Source organism: Paroedura picta, chromosome 15 (genome assembly GCF_049243985.1).
Source record: "Paroedura picta isolate Pp20150507F chromosome 15, Ppicta_v3.0, whole genome shotgun sequence".
NCBI lineage: Eukaryota > Metazoa > Chordata > Lepidosauria > Squamata > Gekkonidae > Paroedura > Paroedura picta.
In genome coordinates, this window is record NC_135383.1 from 17,879,048 (window position 1) to 17,902,678 (window position 23,631).

At 46.2% G+C, this 23,631-nt stretch overlaps 2 protein-coding genes across 7 annotated transcripts in view; one reads left to right on the forward strand and one right to left on the reverse strand.

The window, feature by feature from the left end:
• Positions 1-2,685: 2,685 nt before the first annotated feature.
• On the reverse strand, positions 2,686-21,268 carry TMIGD1 (transmembrane and immunoglobulin domain containing 1). 6 transcript variants are annotated; one of them, XM_077312623.1, is made up of 9 exons: positions 21,136-21,268; positions 19,300-19,470; positions 16,307-16,446; positions 13,197-13,298; positions 12,500-12,778; positions 11,532-11,810; positions 9,929-10,032; positions 7,465-7,505; positions 2,686-6,081 (listed from the first exon to the last, which is right to left on the reverse strand). In XM_077312623.1, the coding sequence occupies exons 4-9, from the start codon at positions 13,273-13,275 to the stop codon at positions 6,078-6,080; spliced, it is 786 nt and encodes a 261-aa protein (XP_077168738.1). In that variant the 5' UTR covers positions 13,276-13,298; positions 16,307-16,446; positions 19,300-19,470; positions 21,136-21,268; the 3' UTR covers positions 2,686-6,077. The 6 variants fall into 6 exon arrangements, with proteins under 6 accessions (XP_077168738.1, XP_077168742.1, XP_077168740.1 ...); XM_077312627.1 differs by lacking the exon at positions 21,136-21,268 and adding an exon at positions 20,790-20,826; XM_077312625.1 differs by lacking the exon at positions 21,136-21,268 and adding an exon at positions 20,532-20,765.
• The window catches only part of CPD (carboxypeptidase D), a 33,610-nt gene continuing 31,165 nt past the window's right edge, over positions 21,187-23,631 (forward strand). Inside the window, exon 1 of the mRNA XM_077312622.1 lies at positions 21,187-21,893. Within this exon, the coding sequence (XP_077168737.1) occupies positions 21,187-21,893 (707 nt within the window). The remainder of the gene's footprint in view (positions 21,894-23,631) is intronic.

The following is a 23,631-nucleotide window of genomic DNA, read 5'->3' on the forward strand; positions in this document are numbered from 1 at the left end:
ATTAGACTTTGTCCTGCCACTTCAGACTAACTCGGTTATCCACGTCCTTCCTGTTTCTTTATTTCTTTTCTGCCTTCTTCGTATAGGAACTCAGAGTTTGGCAACACAGCTCCTCTGCACGGTTATGACATTTATTTTGGCTTGGGTACAAAAAGTTTGTTCTTTTCCAGTCAGTAACTCTTGTTATTATCTCTTTTTCAAAGGTTATTTACCAGTTTCTTTGGTTGTTCTTCTGCCCTGGTGTGGTGGAAGTGTCATTGAGTCACAGCTGATTCATGGTGACCCCACAAGGCAGCCTTTTTTACCACTGAGAAACCCCTGAAACACTCTTCAGGCTTCAAGAAACCCCAGAAGTGGCACAATTGTGCAGAATATGGAACCACAGCTCTATACATGCATACCCAGGGCCCCTCCCCTTCCCCTCCAGGACCATCACTGGTCATTTTGGGGGCCAACATGCTCATATATGGTCTTAGCATCTGATCATGTTGACCCCCATCCCCCTCCAAAAACGATGGGCCTGGAGAGGTTGGGAAATCCTTCCAGGGCTGTTGTGAAACCCCAATTGAGAAAGCCTGCCATAGGGTTTTCAAGACAAGAGACATTCAGAGGCGGTTTGTCATTCCCTGTCCCTGCATCACAACCCTGGCATTCCTTGGTGGTCTTCCATCCAAATGCTAACCAAGGCCACCCCTGATTAACTTCTAAGATTTGATGAGATGGGCTAGCCTGGGCTATCCAGGTTAGGATTATTCATCTGTCCTACCGGTCATAAAATGGCGGTGAACCTATGCCTGGCCTGTCATTCAGCCAGCATTTCACTTGTCTGCAGACCCCTCTTTTGCAAATTAACTCTTCCAAGTATCCACAGCTGAGATATGAATTTCAAGCACAGAATGGGCAGAGTCAAGACTGACGGTGTACAGGTGGATGGTCAGCAAGCAACTGGTGGTAGGCCCAGCTGGTGCTCCATGACTGGTCAGTGTTTGTGTGCTTCCCCCATTGCCTTCTCAAGAAGTTCATTCCTCAACCATCATTGCATCTCCTGCTATGGTTGGCCATAAGCGGATTACTGCATGCAGGGCAGGAAGTGGGCACACCAAACAACAGTTTAGTACAGGAGCAGGATTGGCTGTTTTCTGAATAAATGTGCTGTGAATCTCAAGGGACTGGAATTTGCAAGAACTGAACAGAGGAGAATAGGGACACGTGAAGATACATCTCATCATAACCCATTGATACCCACCCACAAGAGCCTCGCCATGGCCTCAAAACATTATATGTTGTCATTGAACATCTATTTTTGGAAGCTCAAGGTCTATTTGGCTCTGCTCCTGTTCTCTTTGTTACTCCACATTGTCATGCTTCCACTTCTATGAGCCATCATTAAAATCAAGCCACTGAAGACAACTAGGGGCTTAAGAGCAACCTGATTGGTCCAGTAATCCATCTGCTCCAGCAGTCTGTTTTCTGGCGTGATCAGGCAGATGCCTGCAGGAAGCCTCACAAACACGAGATAAAGGCAAGATCTGTACTTGTAATCTTTATGCCCCCCCCACAAAAACAAACCCTAAAATTAGAACAAGCTTTCTTAGAAGACTGAGTTTCCACCTGGCTTTTGATCTTGGCCTCCTTGTGGTGCACCCCTACAACATGAGACAGAAAATGGGGCAAGTTCTGTGTTGGATTTCCATTTAACCACATCTGTTCTACTGAGATGGGGAAAGCAGGTAAACATCCTGGATGTGTAGGGTGTGTGTGAATTAGCACACAGGTATTGTCATAAACTCCCCCAAATAAGGGAGTTCAAGTTAGGTGTATGACTGGCTCAGCAAGACGAACAAAAGGCTGACGTCTGTGAACCCACAGATCTCAGGATATCTCAGCCACCAGCCCCATTGACTACCTAACCAGGCAAAGACCAAGAGACCAGGCCACTAGCCCTCTCCTTTGATCACCCAACCAGCCAGAGAATGAAGGATCTTTCTTTTATGCTTTGTGGGCTACACTGCCATGATTTAGGCTAGCCAATAAGAAATAGACCCAATGATGTAACCCAATTCACCATTGGTGTGACTGCCCAGGTGATATAACCAGTAGGGTTCCTAGACCCCCTATTGGAAGTGGGGGTGTCTCCTACCACTAGGCCCCACCACCCTACCACTCATCACCTGACCAATGGTGGAGACTTACCCCCCCAAAAAGAGAAAGGCCCAGTCAACGTTGTAGCTATGTGTCTGACTTCCTTCAAGAGAATAGTCATTGGCTGTCCCAGAGCAGCCTTTTAAAGTCCTTAAAATCTCAGGGGCAGAAATTATGAAAGTAATTTTGGTCATCAGAGGCCAAAACAGCAAGGCTAGATGGCTGCAATGTACGCTATAATCATTATTATTATTATACATTTGTATTTAGACCAAGGCTCAAGGCAGGTAACAGCATTAAAGCATATACAAAAGTTAAAACTTTTAAAACATCCCAACTACTGCAAGTCCTGCCCCTGACTCAGTCCCAGAGGGCGGAGCTTTGGCAGGAGCTGATCTTCTGTCTCTCTCCCCCCTCCCTCCTATCAATGCATTTCTCATTGATAGGGAGCCTATTTTGTTTATCTTGCCTTTCCCACTGGGACTCAAAGTGGAGTGATCCACATTTTTCTATTACACGCAGAATGAAACAGAATTAAACATGTGAAAGCAACAACAACAACAACACTTTAATTACAATCATTTAGATCAGTACAATAAATGTTGGGATGTTTGGGAGCTTATACCCAGAATTAAAGTTTGCCAGTCAGGCCAAACACGGAGATCCATCCAAATCTATCTTAATGAAAAGAAGGAAGCGTTCCTGGTAATATTAACATACAGGTAAAACCTCACCCTGGCATCCAGAAGTTTGAGGAGGCTTAGTGTCCATCACAAACTTGGGCAACCCACTGCTCACCCCTGCCTCCCGATCACTTATGCATTCAAGAGGATCAGCCCTGATTAGTATTTTCTTGGGAGACCAGCACGAAAGTCCCCAGGTGTCACGACAGAGAGACAGGCAGTGCCCAACTGCTTCTGAATGTCTCTTGCCTTGAAAATCCTCTGGGATTGCCAACAGTCAGCTATGAACTGGTGGTGGGGAGGGGAGGGGGAAGACGTATGGAGGAGCTTGGTCTGTTTAGGCTGGAGAGGAGACAACTGAGAGGGGATCTGATAACCATCTTCAAGTATTTGAAAGGCTGCCATGTAGAGGTTGGAGCAGAGTTGTTCTCTCTTGCCCCAGAGGGACACACCAGAACGAATGGGATGAAATTAATTAAAAAGAAATTCCATCTTGACATCCGGAAGAAGTTCCTGACAGTCAGAGCAGTTTCTCAGTGGAACAGGCTTCCTCGGGAGGTGGTGGGTTCTCCGTCTTTGGAAATGTTTAAACAGAGGCTAGAGAGCCATCTGACAGAGAGACTGATTCTTGTGAAGGCTCAAGGGGGTGGCAGGTTACAGTGGATGAGCAATAGGGTTGTGAGTGTCCTCCATAGTGCAGGGGGTTGGACTAAATCACCCATGAGGTCCCTCCCAACTCTATTATTCTATGATTCCTGATGTAACCTGTTTATTACTGTGCAAAGGAGGAAAAGGGAGAAGACTGCAAACAGCACCCAAAGGACATTCTAAAAAGAGGGGAGGGGAAATCAGGGAAACAAAGAGAGGCAAATTCAACAGAGGCAGAGTGCTGACCAACCGGTTGGTCCAGCAAGAGGACAGGATTGACAAGTTCAGCTTTTTGGGGAAAATGTTTTTTTTGTGCTGATTGGAGCGGAAGGCATTCCCATACACCGTCACCAGGGGTGGGAATAGCCAATGGGGAGAGTCCCTGTCAACTCTTGGCACAGAAGAGCCCCTCCTACGAATGTGGTGCTGGGAGCTAACCACCCAGTGTCCTCCGGAATGGGTTTACCCTGCAATGTTGCGGCTGGGTGCAGGTTGGACAGCAGGAAATCCGCCACCCACAAAATAACTAAGGCTCACAGAGAGGGCTGCAGCGTTCTCCTGCTGCATGACTCCTGTGCTTTCAAGCTCTGTGTCCGTTCCTCAGACTCTGCAACGCAGGGAGCCCCAGCTTTTCTGAGTCTCATGGGCACCTTTTGAATTCTGACACAGTGCAGTAGACACAGCCAAGGATCTCCCACAGCCCAAGGGTTTTCAGTGTGTGACCAAAGGTAAACTGCAGTGACAGGAGATGGGGCCAGCCACAAAAATGGCTGCTGCAGCTTACCTTCAGTCACACAGTGAAGGCTCCTGGGCTGTGGCAGCAGCTGCTGCCAAAGCTAAGTTTTTAAAGAAATCTGCACAGCCAACCACATTTCCAGTGGCTGATGAGAAGCCTTGCTTGACAGAACCCCACCTGGCCCACCCACGATCTAAAAACACTAGGAAAGTTGTCAGCAGACACTGGGGTGCCCAGGGGCAGAACGTTGGGCACCCCTGCTGTGACTGGGGTCAACCACTTGTATTCCCATTTCTGTTTCTACATTGCTCACCACAGCTGCCACCTCAGGGCTTATGTGGCATGCTATGGGAACGCCAGGTGAGCTGTCCTTCCCGACAAAGCGTGCACGGCTGCATAGTATGTTAGCCACGTGTGAATGAGCACCTTAAGAGCAGGGTAACCTTGTTGCTCCTCACGCCATGGGCCCATAATTAATGATGGACACTTGTGAGTTTGGTGAACAGGCTCCTCCCTTGCACTTGAATCTCAGTTTTTAATTGTATTTCCCTTATTGCTATTTAAATCCTAGGAACCTTTGATGGTACACCCAGCTCTTCCATCACTGTGTAGTGGTTAAAGAGCAGTGAACTCTGATCTGGAGAACAGGGTTTGATTCCTCACTCCTCCACAGGCAGCCAGCTTGGTGTCCTTGGGACAGTCACAGTTCTCTCAGAGCTGTTCTTGCTGAGCACAGTTCTCTCAGAACTGTCTCAACCCCATCTTCATCACAGAGTGAGGAAAAGAAAGGAAAGGTGTTTGTAAGCTGCTTTGGGTTTTCTTCAGGCAGTGAAAAGCAGTGTATTACAAAACCAGCTTTTCAGCTCTTCTTCTCCCCCCTCCATATGCTGGGGGAGCATCATCCAGGGGTGGAATTGGGGTCACTGTGGTGGACAGTTGTGAGTTTCCTGCATTCTGCAGGGGGTGGACTAGATGACCCTGGAGTTCACTTCCAACTCTGTGATTCTGTCATTCTATGAGGTAGGTTAGAATGAGCAACATGAACTCAATGGATCTGAACCCAGGTCTGCTAGTTCCCTATGTCACGCCGCTTTTAACGTGGTCCAAGTCTCCCACCTCCTTCATAATAGCCAAAGTGATATTATAAGTGTGTGTGTTTGGGGGGGGGACTTTACCCACATGAGACCTCCTTCAGCTGGTTCATGTTGCCCTCCCCAGCTCTGAATATTATGAGGGATCTGTAAGTTCATAGCACAGAAAAACAGGCTGACCCACTTCTCAGTCACTGTACCGAGATTTATCCAAAAAGAACCTGGAGAAGTGAGTCCAAAATCAAACCAAGAACCAGAGAGGAAAAGGCAGCTTGTAGCCACCCCAGTGGGTAAGGCTGATGTGGCAATGCTCTTGTTAAACTTCCGAGAAGGTAGAGAATGAAATGAATTAATTGCCTGTGTAATGAATGTGCACCAGCAAGCAGTGATGAAATCCTGCCATGAGGCTCCCTTCCTAATGCAATTTATTGAAGCCTTATTTAAAGTGGAGATTGCCTAGGTCTGATGGCAGCAGAAGGAAACAGCACGCCCTCTGTTCTTTCTTCATGCTGACACGTTGGATGCCTTCACTAGGGCGGCAACAACCCTAGAGTTAATCTTTTACCTTGGAAGAATGCTCCGAGTCTGGCCGGTAGGAATTCCCCAGTTGTTTAAGGAAACGGAGTTATGAGCCAAACATGTACATGGGGGAACTAAGCATTTTAAATAATTTTAAATAAGAATAATAAATAAATCATGGAGGCTTTGAACAATGGATACCCAAGAATGGGTCTGCAGCCTTGGACAGCCGTAGAGGAAGGGTCTTCTGTTATGCCTTTACCTGGGGGTGAAGGAAGAAAGGGGGAGACAACAACATTCACCATTAAGGGAGCCATGCTGGCAAAGAATCAGAATGTTTGCTTTGGAAGGGAATCTTGGCTGACAAAAGAGGTTTCCTTGTTCTATTGATATGAATAAGCAACAGAACCCACATGGTGTAGTGGTTAAGAGCGGCAGCTTCTAATCTGGCAAGCCGGGTTTGCCTCCTTCATGTGCAGCCAACTGTGTAACCTTGGGCTCATCACAGCCCTGATAGTGCTGCTTCCACAGAGGACTCCCTCAGAGGACTCTCAGCCCCACCTACCGCACAGTGTCTTTTGTAGGGAGAGGAAGGGAAGGGGTTGGTCAGCTGCTTTGAGACTCCTTCGGGCAGTGAAAAACGGAGTATTGAAACCAACTTTTCTTCTTCGCCTTTGGTATTCGGTTGAGGTCCACTAGCTCCATCCTCTTCCACTGGGCTCCTGAGCCCCCCTCCGATGAAACTGAAACTAATGCCTGTACCAACCATTCATTAGTTATTAATTTATTGTTCTACTGTTTTCTATTTATTGTTCCTTTGTTCTTTGACTTCACTGTATTGTTCCTGTTCCTATGTTCCATATAAACCACCCTGAGCCTCCGGAGAGGGCAGTATGCAAATGTAATTAAAATGATAATAAAATAAAATAAGGAAAGAGTAAGCCAACACAGGCAAAAGTATAACGACAATGACATGGAAGCTACTGTGGCCAGTGGCAAGCAGGCTTCCATGTCACTTTTCAAGTTCTCCTTACATCTCAAAAGCTAGCTTAATTAGTGTGTCTTCAAAAAACAACAGGCAAAGGGTTCTAATTGCCAGGAAAGAAGAACTGGTTTTTATACCCCACTTATATATATATATACCCCACTTTTTACCACCCTCCTGCTCTGCAAGGTTTTGGAAGCAGCATTTCTCATCATCAGAGATAGTGGGACACAAGGACGGGACAATGGCTACTCAGCAGAGTTAACTCTCCAGAAACAAAACAGTCTCAAAGGCCCTGAGCTGCTTCGAAACTGACAGATGGGAAGGGCAGGAATCTGCCATTCTCCATCACAGAACAAGCGGAGGCAACCCTTAATTTAGGCAAAGTGTGGCAATGCATTCTGAGAGCCAATTAAGTGCAAAACACGGGTGGTGCTGCTGGGACTGCTCGTTCTAGCTCTGCTGAAATGAACGACCACAACAGCACCCATTTGCAGCCCCTGCTCTTTTTCATGGGGCTCACATAGGAAAGTGGCCCCGGGTCCATTCATTAGCATCAGTGGGGGTGCCACTGAACGGTCTGCTGTTGGCTGTGCTAAAGACGTAAGAGCTGCTACCCCCTTTATTTTTAGCCGACTTTCGAGTTGTGCAAATACTTACAGTGCTGTGTTGCTTGGCGACTTGTCTGTCTTCCTGAAGCACTTCAAAGGCAAAGATGACAAAGCATTACAACCTTGTCCAAGTGCATTAGGTAACAGCCAGTCCTGCTCATTTCAACAGGACTGTCTTTGGCTATGCTTTTGGGATCAGACGGTTTTGGTAAGAGCTGCCATGCTTTCATCCTGTCCAGGACCCAGTTTCTGCTCTCCCTGGCATCGGATGGGTGGAAGTTCTTTCCTCTCCCCTGGCCTGTGCCTCCAGAAAGCCAGATACAGTAGAAATAACAGTGCCAAAAACTTTGGTCCTGTTTACAGTGCCATGTAGATATTATTGGAAGGCAAATCATTGTAGAACAGCCTCTCTCAACTTTTTCACCAATGAGAAACTCCTTAAACATTCTTCAGGCTTCAAGAAACCCCAGAAGTGGCGCGATCGTGCATGATATGGTTGAGAAGCACAGCAGTGGGCATGCCCACCTGGGGCCCCTCCCCTCCCTCACCCCCCAGCACATCATTGGCCATTTTGGGAGGGGGGGCGGGTCAAGATGACCATATATGGTCAACTAGGTTCCTAGCTCCCAGGAGAGAGAGTTGTCGACCCATGCCGAATGGGGGAACGGGCTGGTATATTATTGTCCGTCATCTTGCTATGTTATTATTCTTGCTATATTGTATTGACAGGGTATTTTAGGGGATTTTATTGTATTTTATTGATCTTGTAAACCGCCGCAAGACATTCAAGAGCAGTGGTATATAAATATAAACATAAATAATATCACCCAATAAATGTATAACAAATTTCAAATATATATATAAAATTTAATTAACTCCCACCCGTTTGGGAAACCCTTCCAGGGCTGTCATGAAACCCTGGATGAGAAAGTCTGGAGAATCAATTGAACTACCGTGCCTCCTTTTTTTCTCAGAAAGCACACAATAGCTGCAGTCCATTTTAATGTTGCTCCCAGCCCAAAAGAGATACTTGTCCCCAGGCTGCTTCACAGGGTCCTCATATCTGTTGGGGAATAACTCAGTGACTTTGTTATCATGTGCATGATGGGAGTTTTGTGCCTCCCAGATATACGCTTGCTTTTCACTGTGACTTCAGGTGGTGGGGAAAACAGAATTTCTTTCCTCCCTTCCCTGTGATTTTCTGTCTTGGAGTGCTGTTATTGGCTCCCTTGTAAAAATCACATTACTTAGTTAACGCCAGTTTCACAATGAAGCCAATAGTGGCTCTGTCGGACAGACTGGAAAGAGGCTAAAGCCATTTCCCCACGTGGACTGGTCACAAAGAGAAAAGAGCCAGTGTGCAGCTGGGAGCCACACAACGCCCATCATAGAATCATACTGGTGAGCCAAAGTCTTCTGTTGCTCTCTGAAAAATGCTCAGACTTTCTGACATAAAGGTGGAGCTTTGTCAGATGGCTGTGCCAGATACCCATTTTCCAGGCAAAATATAGTGAGGACTACCAGAGGCATCTGGATTGCAGTTAGAATCCCAAGCTGGCACTTTGGAAAGGTATAAATGAGGATTTGGGAATTTACAATTTTACATTAATTTACTTCAGGATTGTCACTTTTTAAAATCCTGCCCCCTTAAGTCAGCAGTTTGGCACCCAAAAATCAAGCATGGGGATTTTTTCTTTAGACTTTCTCCATATAGCCTTTTTGTATGGGGGGGGGGTGTACTTGCTGTCAGGTCACAGCCAACTCATGGTGACCCCAGGGGGTATTCAAGGCAAGAGATGTCAGAGGTGGTTTGCCATTGCCTGCCTCCATGTCATGTCCCTAGTATTCCTTGTAGGTCTCCCATCCAAGGCCAACCTAGGCTATCCAGGTCAGGGCCCATGCAGCTCTGGCACTTATACCTCCTGCATTTCCTCAAGACTTTCACCCAAGCGGAAATGCACAGACTGAGATGTAAGGTGGTGGTGGTACAACCTGGTTTTGGTGAACAGGATCACAAACTCCTCTCTAGTAAACTCTTCTCTAGTTTCACAGAGCTGTTGTCAACATTTATTTATCTGAGGGCTCTCTTCTCACTGCTGGAACATGCAAGCTCTGTAGTGTGCATGATTCAAAAGCATATAAAGAATATCCTACAGGAGGCATCAGAGGAGAGATCTATTTAGCATAGTTAGATTAGGAACTTCTTGGTTTTTCAAACAATCTCCTCCTATGCCCTGATTGGTTCATTTGGAGACTTCCTGCTCCTTTGAGCACACTTCCTCTCTGCTTGCCTCCAGAACAGACTGCACAAATGTAGAACAATAGTTTGGCAGTTAAGACCCTTGCTTTTCTTTTACTATACCAAGTTGTTTCTCCTCACCATAACACTATTTTATTCTTTTAAGAAGCTTGGTGCTCTGTCCTCTTGCACAATTAAACTCTGCTAACGCCCAGGCTTTCCTATCATCACCTGATCCGTAAACGACAGCCTTCCTGCACTAGGTTCTTCTTACCTTAAGTATCACTTCTCGTCGAGCCACAATAGCAAAGAGGATGGTGAGGGCAACCACCACGGCTGCAGCGATGACCGCCTCCAGGGGAAAGGCCAATCTTCCGGCTATTGGGGGAGAGAGAGAAAGGAAAAGGGACACAAACTCATTTGGATCCTGGACACACAGGATTATTTTATTCCACTGGTGTGTTCACTCAGTGGGACCCCCTCACTTGGTAACTGCCAAATAGAATAACTGCTGCTTTATATTGACCAGTGCTTATATTGACTTGGTGCTTAGGGAGCAACACTGGGAGGGCTTCTGGAGTTCTGGCTTCACTTACGTTCCTATATCTGGGGCAGTGATGCTCTGTATTCTTGGTGCTTATAGGGGTCACAGTGGGAGGACTCCTGGAGTTCTGGCCCTGCTGGTGGACCTGCTCATGGCACCTGGGGTTTTGCCATTGTCTGACATAGCATGTTGGACTGGATTGGCCACTGGCCTGATCCAGCATGGCTTCTCATATCTTCTTATGGTATAATCAGACTGAGCTGGTGGCCTTTGATTAACCCTTTCAAGATCAATACTGATTGTTCTAATCCTGCCAACAGGTGCATACTGCAGCACGAAAGATCAGTCCAACCAGTGGAGGTCCCAGGGGTGTTCTTGCAAGTCACTCCTGCTTCTCAGCTAGTGACCTGAGAAGAATTTGCCTTTTTCTAAGACCCCACTTGGTGACTACTGGCAAATTGACCCCTTTTTCTCAAACTCTCTACCTGCATTATGGGGATTAGCCTAAATCATGGCTGCTGTAATTAGGTAATGCAGGGTCTGTGGCTCCATGGAAGAGCCTCTGCTTTCCATGCAGAAGGTCCCAGGTTCAATCCCCAGCATCTCCAGCTAAAAGGACCAGGTGATGTGAAAGATCCCCACCTGCGATGCTGGAGAGTCAAAGCAGACAGAACTGACCTTTATGGACCAGTTGGTCTAAAGCAGCTTAATGTGGTCTAAAGCAGCTTAGGGAAGTACTTACAACACATGTGTGATACAAATGTTGTTGTTTTCACTATTGCATCAAGCCTTTCCAAAGATTCTAGAATAAGAGCAGATCGAAAAGCCATCTAGGTCAGAGTCTCCTCCCAAAAGGCTGGACCATTAATGCTCATTAATGGTCACCCTGGCCTTGATGTCATGGATCTTCAGTTACCAGTGCTCAGTGACTGGTATCTTAAGAATTCCAAAAGTTTCAGGCAACTGGTTTTGCCTTCACAGTTTGAAACCCAAGACAAACTCCCTATCTCATATGTATTTCAGCTAATGCTCTGAGTTTTTCAAGTAAAGGAGAGGAATGGGAAGGCGACTGTAAGCCGCTTTGAGCCTCCTTCGGGTAGGGAAAAGCGGCATATAAGAACCAACTCTTCTTCTCTTCTTCTCTTCTAAACCTGCATAAAATAACCTCTACCTGCACCCAGTACATTTAGGCAAACCGGCCTGGGCAAGACAATGTGAGCTGGTCAGGATACATAGAGGAAGAGAGAGAGACAGAGACACACACAAAGAGAGAGATACAGACACAGAAAGAGAGACAGAGAGAAATAGAGGGCAACTTTGTTACCGTGATTACCTTCGACAGTCAAGTGAAAATCTCTCTTTGCTGTTCCCTGGGTAGATTTGGCCTCGCAAGTATACACCCCACCATCAGATGCTTGGACTTTGTAAATCTTCAACTGAAAGAGCTGGTTGGTCTGGGAAATTTGGTGACGGTCCAGATCCATAATCAAGGTGCTGTTGTCTTTATACCAAACCATCTGAGCTTGAGGGTTAGCCTTCACATGGCAACTGATTGTCACTTCGTTGTCTTCTGGTACTGAGGGAGGCTCTTCTCCACTTAGGGTAGGAGGGTCTATTAAGTACCAATAAAGAATCATGTCAGTATCCAGTCTTTCACCGACGTTTCCCCGAGACAACTAAAAATCCTCCTGTTTCTAGTTCCAGAAGACCAAAGGCAAAACAATGATAAAAATAAACATGAACATTATTAAAATCAGCTTTCTGTTTAAATTTCACTGTGCTTCTTCAAGAGGGGTGAAAGCTGAACTAATTTGAGATTTTCTGTTTTCTCACAAAGCAGAAATGATCCATCCACGAAGCACCAACCTGCCCAACAGAAATTGATCCCTCCTTTGTAAGTCTTTTTAAGGAGGCAGTTTAATATTATAATGTAATTAATTTATTTTAATTTAAAGCATTTAGAAACCTGTTTATTCTTGTAAATAATTACTTGTATATTCCGTGTTGTTACCTGCTCTGAGCCAGCTAGGAAGGGCGGACTATAAAAATAAAGTTGCTGTTATTATAATACTGCCACGTTAGGACTGGCAGGATATTGAGTCATTAAGTTAAACTTTCTACTCTTCAAGAGTTACAACTCTGTACTGAACTATTCCATTATTGTCAACTTATGCACATTATAGCATATTAATGGTGCATAAGATGACAATCCACAATCAGATCCACAGCTCCATAACACTAAGCCGGCTTCCCCCCCCCCCCCCCCCCATGGTCTGAGATTCAGCCACCCTGACTACTCACATATGACATCCAGTACCACAGAGATCTGGACCGACCCATCTTGGGCCAGCTTGCAGGTAAAGGAAACCCCGTTGTCATCCACCGAAACAGGGGAGATGCAGATATTGCTGACATTCACTCGGTTTCCATCTTTCAGGTCAACCTTCCCGTCCTGCCGGAGCCACAGCAATTCTTCCTCCTGGCTGTGATTGTGTGCAATGCACCAAAGGGACTCAGTCAGACCTGGCCTTGTTTGCAGTTTGTAATTTGCGGGGTTATCGTTAATTCTCAGCTCTACATCTGGAGAGAAAAGGGTTATTTTATGTAGCGGTGGCCAAACTGTGGCTCTCCAGAGGTCCATGGACTACAATTACCATGAGCCCCTGCCAGCTTGTGCTCGTGGGAACTGTAGTCCATGGACATTTGGAGAGCCACAGCTTGGCCACCCCTGTTTTATTGCAAATGTTGGGCATGAGAAGACTTGGTCTAGAAGGCAGACATGAAATTTAACTACATTTAAAAACAAACAAATAGGGGGAAAAGAGCCTCTCTGTTCCTTCTTAGCGTTCTTCCCCAACAAATACCAGCCGTTAATAGACTCTGATTTGAACGATGAGGAGCAGAGATTTACCCCCACTAGGCTGCCCCAACATTAAGCAGCTCTCTGTTCAGATAGTCAGATGCGGTGCCACATTTCCTGCACCAGCTCGATACACACCTGCACCACCGTATGACAAAAACATTATTAAGAGAAGGAATGCTCCAAAAAGGAATCCTGGAATCACTTTTGGGGCCATCTGAGAAGCGATCCGGTCAAGATCTGTAACAGGCAGGAGAGTACGTCACGGCTATTGCACATACCCTGCAAATCCAGCTGAATTCAACCCGCAATCGCTATCACCCGCGCATCTGCAGACCAAGCTGCACAAAGCAATGCAACTTTTGTGCCGGCAAACAAACTGGAGAAAGATCTCTCTGGGGTCACTGAAGCATTGATTTGCAGGCAAACTTCCCCAGAGCGAAAGGTCCTTTAGAAAGGGACCTTTTCTCTCCTGTCATCACTGGCCTCCTCTCCTAGACTTCCAAAGGCTGACACTCACCTCACGAAGGGGCTCAGCGGCCAAGAAGAGCAGACTGTAGCCTCCATGGTTTTTATAGGTGCTTTGAGTTGCATGGCTTTATGGTAGGGCAACATCAAGTGAGTCAGATGAATGAAGTTCAAGGCCTCCTCTCTTTCAAGGACTTGCTGGGCAAACAGTGGGGCTCCTCACTGGCCTGAAAATGCTCCTTTACCAGATTTATGGTAAGAGCTGAGACAATGAGTAACAAGAGACTAATTGCATGTGACCGCTGTTTTTGACCCCATAAGGTTGCACCCAGGCACTTCATAAGTAATTTTTAAAAAATGTGTAACCATGGCGTTAGAAGTGGCAGCTTCTAATCTGGCAAGCTGGGATTGAGTCCCCATTCCTCCTTCACATGCAGGCAGCTGGGTGACCTTGGGCCAGTCACAGCCCTGATAGTGCTGTTCTGACCGAGCAGAAATTATATGATTTATACACCAAACAAGAGCGGCTGTGAGACTTATCATTTTGGCCTGCTGATTTTGTTTTTCACTTTATCTGTAAGCCAGGATCCAGCAGCACCTTCAAGCTATGACCCCCCCCCCCAAAAAAAAACAACCTTCAAGGAAAGTGCAACACTCTCTAGGACAGGTTAACTCAATCCCATCAGCAAACAGAACCTCAGTCTTATCAGGGCTGAGCTTCAGTTTATTGGCCCTCATCCATTCAATTACATTTCCCAAGTACCTGTGCAGAACTTACCCAGACCAACCCCACTAAGTTATCAAGGAGAAAGGGCTGGATGTCATCCAAATGCTGGTTGCACTTACTCCAAATCCCCAGAAAATCTTTCATGGTGGTTTCATAGAGGTGTTAAATAGCTTTGTGTAGGAGTTAAACAGCTTGGGGAACAAGATCAAGCTCCATAGATAAATGCCACGGGGCTGAACAGCAGCAGGAACTGGCCAGGGCAGGTAAGAGTGGAACCATGGAAGCATGATGCCTCCTACTTCGTACTTGGCCAACCTATGTAAGACGGCCATGCCCAAAGGCCACCTGAATCTCTCAGGTGTGGGCTGCTTGAGACCATCTAATCTTTCTGCAGGTTCTTTGATAAGAATCTTAGGAATAAGATTTTATCTTTTGACTTTAAGAGATAGGATAAGGGATTGTATGTTTTCCTGACTTCATTTACATAGGCAAGTATATTATTGATTTCAAGAGCGATGAGACTGATTTTAAATAAAAGTCATAACGAATAAACATGAGTGATCTTTGGCTGGGTGACAAGGTTTTCATTTGGCACCTAGAATAAATAAACTTCTGACTTCTCTTCAGTCAGAGGGCTGTTAACCTAGAGAGAATGGCTATAGAAGAGAAAAAACCCTTCTCAATATAGCTCTGTAGTTTAGTGGTTAATGTATTACTTTTGAGCAGGCAAAAACACCCTTCATTTTCACATGTCTGTTTTAAAAGGAATGCTTGGGGGGATACACCACTACATGGGTCTAAGTCCCCAAGATCACCTGAAGCTGCTCACCTGCTTAAGCACATCCCCCCAATAAATATTGGCCACTGGGTGGTATTTAGATCAAGAGTGTCGAGGGCAGCCTGTCTCAACTTTATGGCCATTCAGGCTTCGAGAAACCCCAAAAGTGGCATGACTGTGAGGAAGCATAGCTGTGTACATGCCCACCCAGGGCCCCTCCCCTCCCCACCCCCTTCAGCCTCATCATTGGCCATTTGGGGAGGGGGAAGTCAAAACAACCACATAAGGTTATATCACACGATAAATGTTTAGCAAATTTTTAAAATATATTAAATTTATTTATTCTTTTTATTTATATACCATCCATCACTGTGACATCTACATGGAACAGTAGAACTGGTACATTTAAAACATGTATAACTATATGAACAGAAGATGTAATAGCAAGAGGAGAATAGCGATCAAAGCGCAAGACTTAGTGCACGGAGTAATAGATCAAATGAGAGGGGGGGAGATAGCAGCTGGGTGGCAGCTTTCGGTTGGGGTGTGTGTGGCGTCAAGAGTTGCTTGACAGGGGCCAGGCTTGATGGAAGTCCCTGGCACCAATCTCAACCAAAAGCCTGGTGGAAGAGCTCTGTTTTGCAGGCCCTATGGAACTTCCACCCATTTGGGAAACCCTCCCAGGGCTGTCACAAGACCCTGGCTGAGAAAGCCTGGCCTAAGGTCACCTTCCTCAAAAGGCAGTCTCATGACCAACCTTTTTAAAGTGGGCAGCTATACACTCTTCCACAGGGAGGCATTTCTTACCACTGGGATCCACTCAAGTAGCTGGACTCCAGCAGCTAAATTGAGTCCACGTGTGGTGGTGCTTGTATGTTGCCTGTTTATTCAACCCAATTGAAAGTACACTGGCATGCTCCCACACTGGAACCAGATGTGTTGAAGTGGGAGTGTGCAGATGAAGCACTGAAGACCACAGGAAACCTGAGGATGCACCGGCAAAATCATTGTAGTTCTAATGAATGGCACCATCCTCGATGTTATTGTTATTTACCTTTGCTCCCAAAAAGAGAAATATTAATTTTATCTATAGGAAAAGAAGCTGTTTTAAGCTAAGTCAGTGCAACACTAATTCGGGCTAACCAAGAAAAGCTTCTTCTCCATCTGTGGCCAAATCCAGGTGCTCCAGAGAAAAGCATCCCTCCAAAGAAGGCAAGAAATAGACCCCTCATTTATTTTCAGTTTTCTTTCTGTGGTCACCTTTAATGAACGTACCTAGCTTGGCTAAGAAACCCTCTTGGATCTGCTTTCGATTTGGTTGGTCCTGGTGCTGCTGAATCTTTGACCACAAGAGGGAGCAGATAGGCAGGGTTTGGAATCACTCCTTTACAGCCTGTTGCATCACCAATACATCTCTAGGAAAAGTTTGGAAAATAACAGGGATTAAGACTAGTCAGGAGCTCCAAATTTAAGGCCTCGCACTAAGAGTGATCCAACTTGGTATTTATGGTTTAAGAAAAGCAAAAATATAAAGTTATGTAATATTCTTTATTGAGACCAAAATGACACAAACACTCTGCTAGATGCTTTTATAATATTTATAAAGTTATTTAAAAACCACTACATGCTCTTTGCAAGAATTACTTTAGGAATCTGAACAGCAATCTTGTCAAGTCAGTTAGTGTAGTTATCCCTGAATTATTGGAGCTGAGAACTGGCAGATTCCCTTGGGCTGCACAACAAGCTCACAATCGAACTGAAATGGGAACTTTCTATCTTATAGCTAATGAGGCTTATGATTATTGTGAGGAACTGGATAATTAAGGACATAAAAAGAACCCAGCTGTTGAGTTCTTTACTAGTGGGGAGGGGCAGTCAACCTGTCAAGAAGAAAAATACAACCAAATTGCAGACATAAATATAAAATGAGTTTTCTTAGGGGTGATGGGGGAATAGCACTAATCAATTTCTTTTTTTTAATTTCTTTAATATTTACGTCTACAATTTGATTTTGCTTCTTCTACTGGTCCATCTTGTCTAGCATCCTGTCTCTTGATCATGGTGTCTCCCCTGCCAGGTAAGTATACCTCTTATACAGTTGCCAAACAGTTCCTCTGGACAGTCAACCACAGGGCATAGAGTCTAAGGCTTTCCCCTGATGTTGCTTGCTGGTTGTGGGATTCAAAGGATTAGTACCTCTAAGTGTGGAGGATCCCCTAAACCACCATGGAGGATAAATCTATCTAATCCCCTTTGAAAGCTGTTTATTCCTGTGGCTATCATCTGGAAGCAAATTTCACATTTTAATCATGCTCTGTTCATTAAGTATTATGTTGCCCAAAGTACCCAGCTTCACCATGAGGCTCAGCCAATATTACCCCCAAAGCTGCAGAATGACAATTCTGCAGTCAAGCAGAAAGACCATCACTTAATGCTGCACCATGAATGTTTCTGCCTTTCAATTTGAAGACACCTGGCAACCATCTATGTAAATACCTGGAGATGAGACAGCATGAACCATTAACTCTACAGCTGCTTGTAGCTCCCAGCTACAAGAGGCAGCTCACCTTGTTACAGAAGCCAAAAGATTCAGGTGAAAACAGTACACTTGGAAGTAGAGCTCTTTGTTGTGAAAATATGTCAGAACAGCCATCAGAAACACTAATCAATTAATGATTGCCAGTCAGTTCCACAGTGTAATCCAAAACCTTCCATGTTTGAAAAGATCTAGGTCATGATAAGCTCAAGAGATGCTCACTTTCCACACTCTAATCTCTCAACCTTAGACCTTGTTCAGGCCAGGTTTCAAGTTGGTGTACAGACCCCCCCCCCACACACACACACCAGATGTGCCCACCAGATATGTCACAAGGCTATTCCCAGTCCAGCCAACCTGTTAAACAATAGTTATGCGTTAAAAGGCTAATGCTTTAAATGTTTGATAATGTTGATTCAATTTTCTAAGTTTGACTTTCGGAGATTGTATGCTAGGCCAGTTGTAAACTGCCCTGAGCTGCAAGGGAGGACCGTGTAAAAATGCAATCGATCAGTTCACATTGCTGCCGAAATCAACAGAAAAACTGTATTCTCTATTCTCTTACTGTGAAGTATAATTCATATATACTTATCTGTTCCACTTAATATTCCTGGTAAGGTCTTGGAGTAGGAGTGTGTCTCATGGCTTAAGTGCCACTCAGCGCTTAACACCAACTCAAGACATCTGTCCTGCTCATCCAAGTGGCTTGCCTGTCTGTCCAGCGGCCAGCCAATTGCCTTCCATCCCCCACTCCAACCACCTCCTTCCACTTGCCACTGAGGTTCAGAGGCTGCAGATCCCTGCTGTGTGAGAGCTGAATTCCCTAACAGCTGCCTGCAGTCTTTCCAGGTCCTGGTGGGAGGGAGAGGCTGTCCGCAGAGTTCTTCCACCACCACCTGTTATATTCCTGAATGCAACGGGCTTGGCCTCAGTATGTATATATGTGTGTGTGTGTATGTGTATATATATTTGAAAATAAAGACTTTGTAGTTAGATGTCTTGCAGGAGTTCTACACAACCAGGGCTTGGCAGTCTTTAAGCTGAGGGAGAGCCATTCTTGGTCTGAGTCCAATTCTAGGTGCATTGTTACACTGAGGAATATCTGATGGGTCAATGCCTCCTCTCTACCTGCTCTATGGCCTTGATTTCACAACAGCTCTTAAGTTTCAAGGAAACCTCAGCATTAAAAACATCTGAAGTGGTTTAGAATTACAGATGTTGTTTCCCAACTGCTCTGCTCAACCAAGCAGCAGCCACTCACAAACTTGATTGTAGAGTCCATATACAAAGTACCTTTGCGAAATGACAGTACTCTGACAAATGAAAGTCAAATAGATGGCGTACACAGAGAACTATGCCTTCAGACTCACATCCCACACCTGCTTTGGTGAAGTAAGACTTTAGTGGGTGTGATTATGTACTTTAATCTCCACTTAAGAGGTGCTGGTTTATGACCTTCATTTCTTAGATAAAGGGGCTAGCTATGACACAATGCAAGTGACATGGGACAACTGAAAACCTCACCACTTCCTTTCATTTAAACTATGTATAAATCTGCCTTCCTCCAGACAGACTGCATACAATTCAAAATACTTTAAAAAACAATACAAAATAGTTTTAAAATGTATATAAACAGCCAGTATAAAATCTCTCTGTTCATAGCTTCTCGGCCAGAGTCAGACTGCCTTCAAAATAAGACTGCTTTTCAAAATAAATCAGCTTTATAGCTTACCTTGAAAAACAGATGCCCTCTGACCGCTTCTGGGAGCCTATTCAGCCAGTTCAGGACAGCCAGCAAGTCAAGCTATTATAAAATGCATCTGAGACAAGGGCAACTGGTAATGCACATCTGCTTTAGTACTTCAGGATCAAAGGGATGTTCCATAGATTCTCCAACATAAACCTGAAATGGTAGGATAATACCACTTGAGTTTATAAAGCAGGCTGAGTCATCAGCCAGTTACTCAGACTGTTTGTTTTGAACATTAATACATCTTGAATTTATGGGACAATTGCTATATTTTATCCTGAAACCTTATCTTAATTGTTCTCAGATTTCCATGTGATTCCTTATTCTTTTCCACTGGTAAAGGTAACAGCATTCTCTGTTCTGGCCCCCACCTGGTGGAACGAGCTCCTGGAGAAGATCAGGGCCCTGAGGAGCTTAAACAGTTCCGCAGGGCCTGCAAGGAGGAGCTCTTCTGCCAGGCATTCGGTTGAGACCAGATATATATATAACCAACAGCGACCAAAGGGCCCCTGCTCCCCGCTCCCCCTCAGAACACCACCTATACACTCTGGACCTGTTTGTTGCAATGTTGTATTGTTTATTGGTTATACCATTATAATGTTATATGTTTACAATTATCAGTTATTATTGCACGGTTATTCAAATGTTTTATAGACTGTTCCATGTATTGTTCTTATGTTATTATGTAAACTGCCCCGAGCCCCCGGGGAGGGAGGTATATAAATATAATAAATAAATAAAATAATCATTGTAAATAATATAACTCCTTTTAAGCGGATAGAGTCTGCATATCTATTGTTTCTAGAGAAGTAATGAAAATATTCATAACACTGCAATACACATTTTTTACAAACAGCAACTTTTTTATCCAGCTTATATCCAGGATTAAAATGTGTTGGTCTTAAAGGTGCCCTTGGACTCCAACTTTCGTCTGCTGCTTCAGACCAACAGCAGTAAAGAAGAGGTCTCAAGATGACAATGGCAGTTCCCTTTATTTTACTGTGTCCAAACGAGCTCCTGGGCATAAACCAATTTTCGTTGTCTTCATCAGTGACACCACGTCACCTTGAGTTTGTTCATCTTCCTTTTCCAATGATACTGCGATCACAGGAAAGTATTCCTAAAGAGATCTAGCCACTCTTTTCCAGTTCGAATTCACCCTTTCATGTAACCAGGGTCTACTAGTCTCCACTTTCACCAACCCGGCTGCCCACCTGAATCAAACTTGAAGCTGTCATTCATGAACACGCGTGCATTTATATCACATTACACAGAGATAGAAGTTGCACGGGCATGGATAAGGGGCTTAGGATGCGGCAAAAATCTTTATTTATAGAATCATAGAGTTGGAAGGGGCCATACAGGCCATCTAGTCCAACCCCCTGCTCAACGCAGGATCAGCCCAAAGCATCCTAAAGCAAGGATGCTAACGCGTCCAGATCCTCGAACGGAAAATAACTAATGATAATAACATTGCACGCTTTCGCCTTTGCAGCGATTCGGACATTAGCAGGCGCTCTCGGCACAAAACCAGTTTCCCCGCTCCCCTTCCGCTACGCCCGTCTTCCTTCGTCACCGTTTCCCCTCCGTCTCATTGGCCTTCTCCGCCTTCTCCCCGCCTCCTTGGCAGCCCTCAGCGCCTTTCCCTTGCTTCCGTTTACATCTTAACCCTTTCCCTTCCGCCGGTCGGGGCTAGGCTTTCCATCTCCATTGGCTGGTTGTCATTCCGCCTCTATTTCCCCATTGGCCTCGCTTCCGCACGCCTTCCCCGATTGGCGCACCGCTCTTCCGTTCCCACCCAATCGGGTATCGAGTTACCTCAGAGCACTTTTCTCTCCGCCGCGGCCTGCCTGAAGCGGGTCGGCAGAGATGGCAGGCCGGTGGCGGGGCGGTTGGGCGCCCTTGCTGCCGCTACTCCTCCTGCAGCTGCTATGGCGGCCCGAGGCGGCGCATATTAAGAAGGCCGAGGCTGCGGCTTCCACGACAGCGGCGTACGGCTCGCTGAGCGCGGCGGCCCCGGGGATGCACTACATGGACGAGGCCGAGCTGGCGTCATCGCTGCGCTCGCTGGCGGAGGACGCGGCTCCGCCGGGGCTGGCGCGGCTCTTCTCCATCGGCCGCTCGGGAGAAGGGCGGGAGCTGTGGGTGTTGCGCCTCAGCGCCCACCTGCCGCAGGTCGAGGTCGGTCCCGAGGCCGACCCCGGCGGCCCGCCCATCGCCGGCCGGCCGCAGGTGAAGCTGGTGGCCAACATGCACGGCGACGAGACGCTGGGCCGGGCCCTCCTCGTCCGCCTGGCTCGCGAGCTGGTGTCGGGCTGGGTGCGGGGAGACGCTCGCCTGCGCCGCCTCCTCGACAGCACCGACCTCTACCTCATGCCCAGCCTCAACCCGGATGGCTTCGCGCGCGCCGCCGAAGGGGACTGCGCCGGCGACAGGAGCCAGGCGGGCAGCGGGCGCGAGAACGCGCAAGGCAGGGACCTCAACCGCAGCTTCCCGGACCAGTTCGGGAGCGCGCAGCCGGACCTGGCGGCTGTCCCCGAAGTGCGCGCGCTCATGGAATGGATGCGGCGCAACCGGTGAGGGAGTGGGCGTGGTTCCCTGCGGGGGCGGAGATTTGGCATGCGGGGACCAGGAAGAATCTGGCCCCCTGGAAGGGGTGGGCAAGTTGCGGAGATGGATGAAGTTTGCAAGGGGGTTTAGAAGCTTTAGTATGCGTGGGCTGGCCAACCGGACTGTGGCTCTCCAGCTGTCCGTGGACTCCAGTTACCATGAGCCCCCGCGAGAACCATGCTGGCGGGGCACATGGTTTTATTTATTTGTTCAGTTTATATCCTGCCACCCACAGCAAGCCGTCTCATGGTGGGTCACATTGTTAAAACCCCACATAAGAACATAAAACCCAATATCCCCTTAAACCCCCCCCCCCTACGTTACAACAAACCTGGTAGTAAAAAAGAAAATCTCGTGGCAAGCGTAAAGGCTTATATTTGCTGACAGCCACCAGTGCGATGGTGTACAGATTATCTTCAATGCCCCGGGGCCTCAACCATAGACTTGGCAGAAGAGTCTTACTGGCTGGTAGTTCCTGCAGTACACACGGCTCTTCCAGGAGCTTGTTCCACCAGGTTGGAACACCATGACCCTGGTTGAGGCCAGGTGAACTTCCTGGGGGCTAGGCACAACCAATAAGTTGGTACCCACAGAGCGTAAAGCCTTGTGGGGGGCATAGGGTGACAGGTGGTTCTTCAGATATGTGGGCCCCAGACAGCGAAGGGCCTTAAAAGGCAAAAACGTGAACCTGATCTGGGTTGCAACCCGGCTTGGCCACCTCTAGAATTTGAATGTGGCTTATTTCCCTGTGATGGGTCAAGTCTCCATTGGTGTTTAGAAGCTTTGGCATGCATGGGTTGCCAAGCTTTGGCTCTCCAGGTGACTTATGGACTAACATTACCACGAGCCCCTGCCAGGACCATGTTGGCAAGGGCTCATTGTAAATGTAGTCCATGGACATCTGGTGAGCCACAGTTTGGCCACCCCAATCTGAATGTGGCTTATTTCTCTGTATGGGTGTTCTTCATTAGGTAGAAGAGAGGAACTGACAGTCCTGGAAATGATCATCTATATGCCTAGCTACTAGGGAGGAATCTAGTAGCCTTCCCTGTTTGCCGTTGAACACGGAGTTGAATAAATGATGAGAGGTCCTGGGTAGTTTCTTGTGGGATATCTTGGAATGTGAAGTTTGTTTTGTACTGGGAGGAATGCATTTTGCTGTTCTCTCCCACACCCTTTGTCTGGAAGTGACTGATAATATGGTCAAATAATCATGTGTTAAAACATAAGCAAAAAGTTAAAATTCAGAAAAATCAAAGACAAGTAAAATTATAAGCAAGAGGGAAAATAGAAATTGCTAGAGCAAGACGAAAAGCTTTCTAAGATTATGATTAAAAGCGGTTAATAATAATAGCCCTTAATAAAGTGGTCTGTGGGAATCAGCCTTTTCTCAACTTTTTTACTGTTGAGAAACCCCTGGTTGTGGTTTCTTCAGGCTTTGAGAAACCACAGATTGTGGAGAATATGTTTGGGAAGCCTAGCTGCGTACAGGCGTATCATTTGCCATTTGGGGAGAGAGGGGGCCGGCCAGCATGAACATATATGGTCATAGTGCCTGATAAATATTTAACAAATGTCAAAAATATATTAAAAATTAATTAACTCCTACCCATTCAGGGAACCCTTCCAAGGCTGTCAAGAAACCCCGGAGTTTAACTAAACTCTGGTTGAGAAAGCCTGCTCTACAGGGTGACTGAGGAAGCA

Coding starts and splice junctions, on each gene's coding strand:
- TMIGD1 (XM_077312624.1), bottom strand. CDS start 13,275: ATGGCCCCAAAAGTGATTCCAGGATTCCTTTTTGGAGCATTCCTTCTC. Junction 12,779..13,196: donor TTTGTCATACGGTGGTGCAG/GTGTGTATCGAG, acceptor TTTTCTCTCCAG/ATGTAGAGCTGAGAATTAAC. Junction 10,033..11,531: donor TTTTCACTTGACTGTCGAAG/GTAATCACGGTA, acceptor CTCCCCCAATAG/CCGGAAGATTGGCCTTTCCC.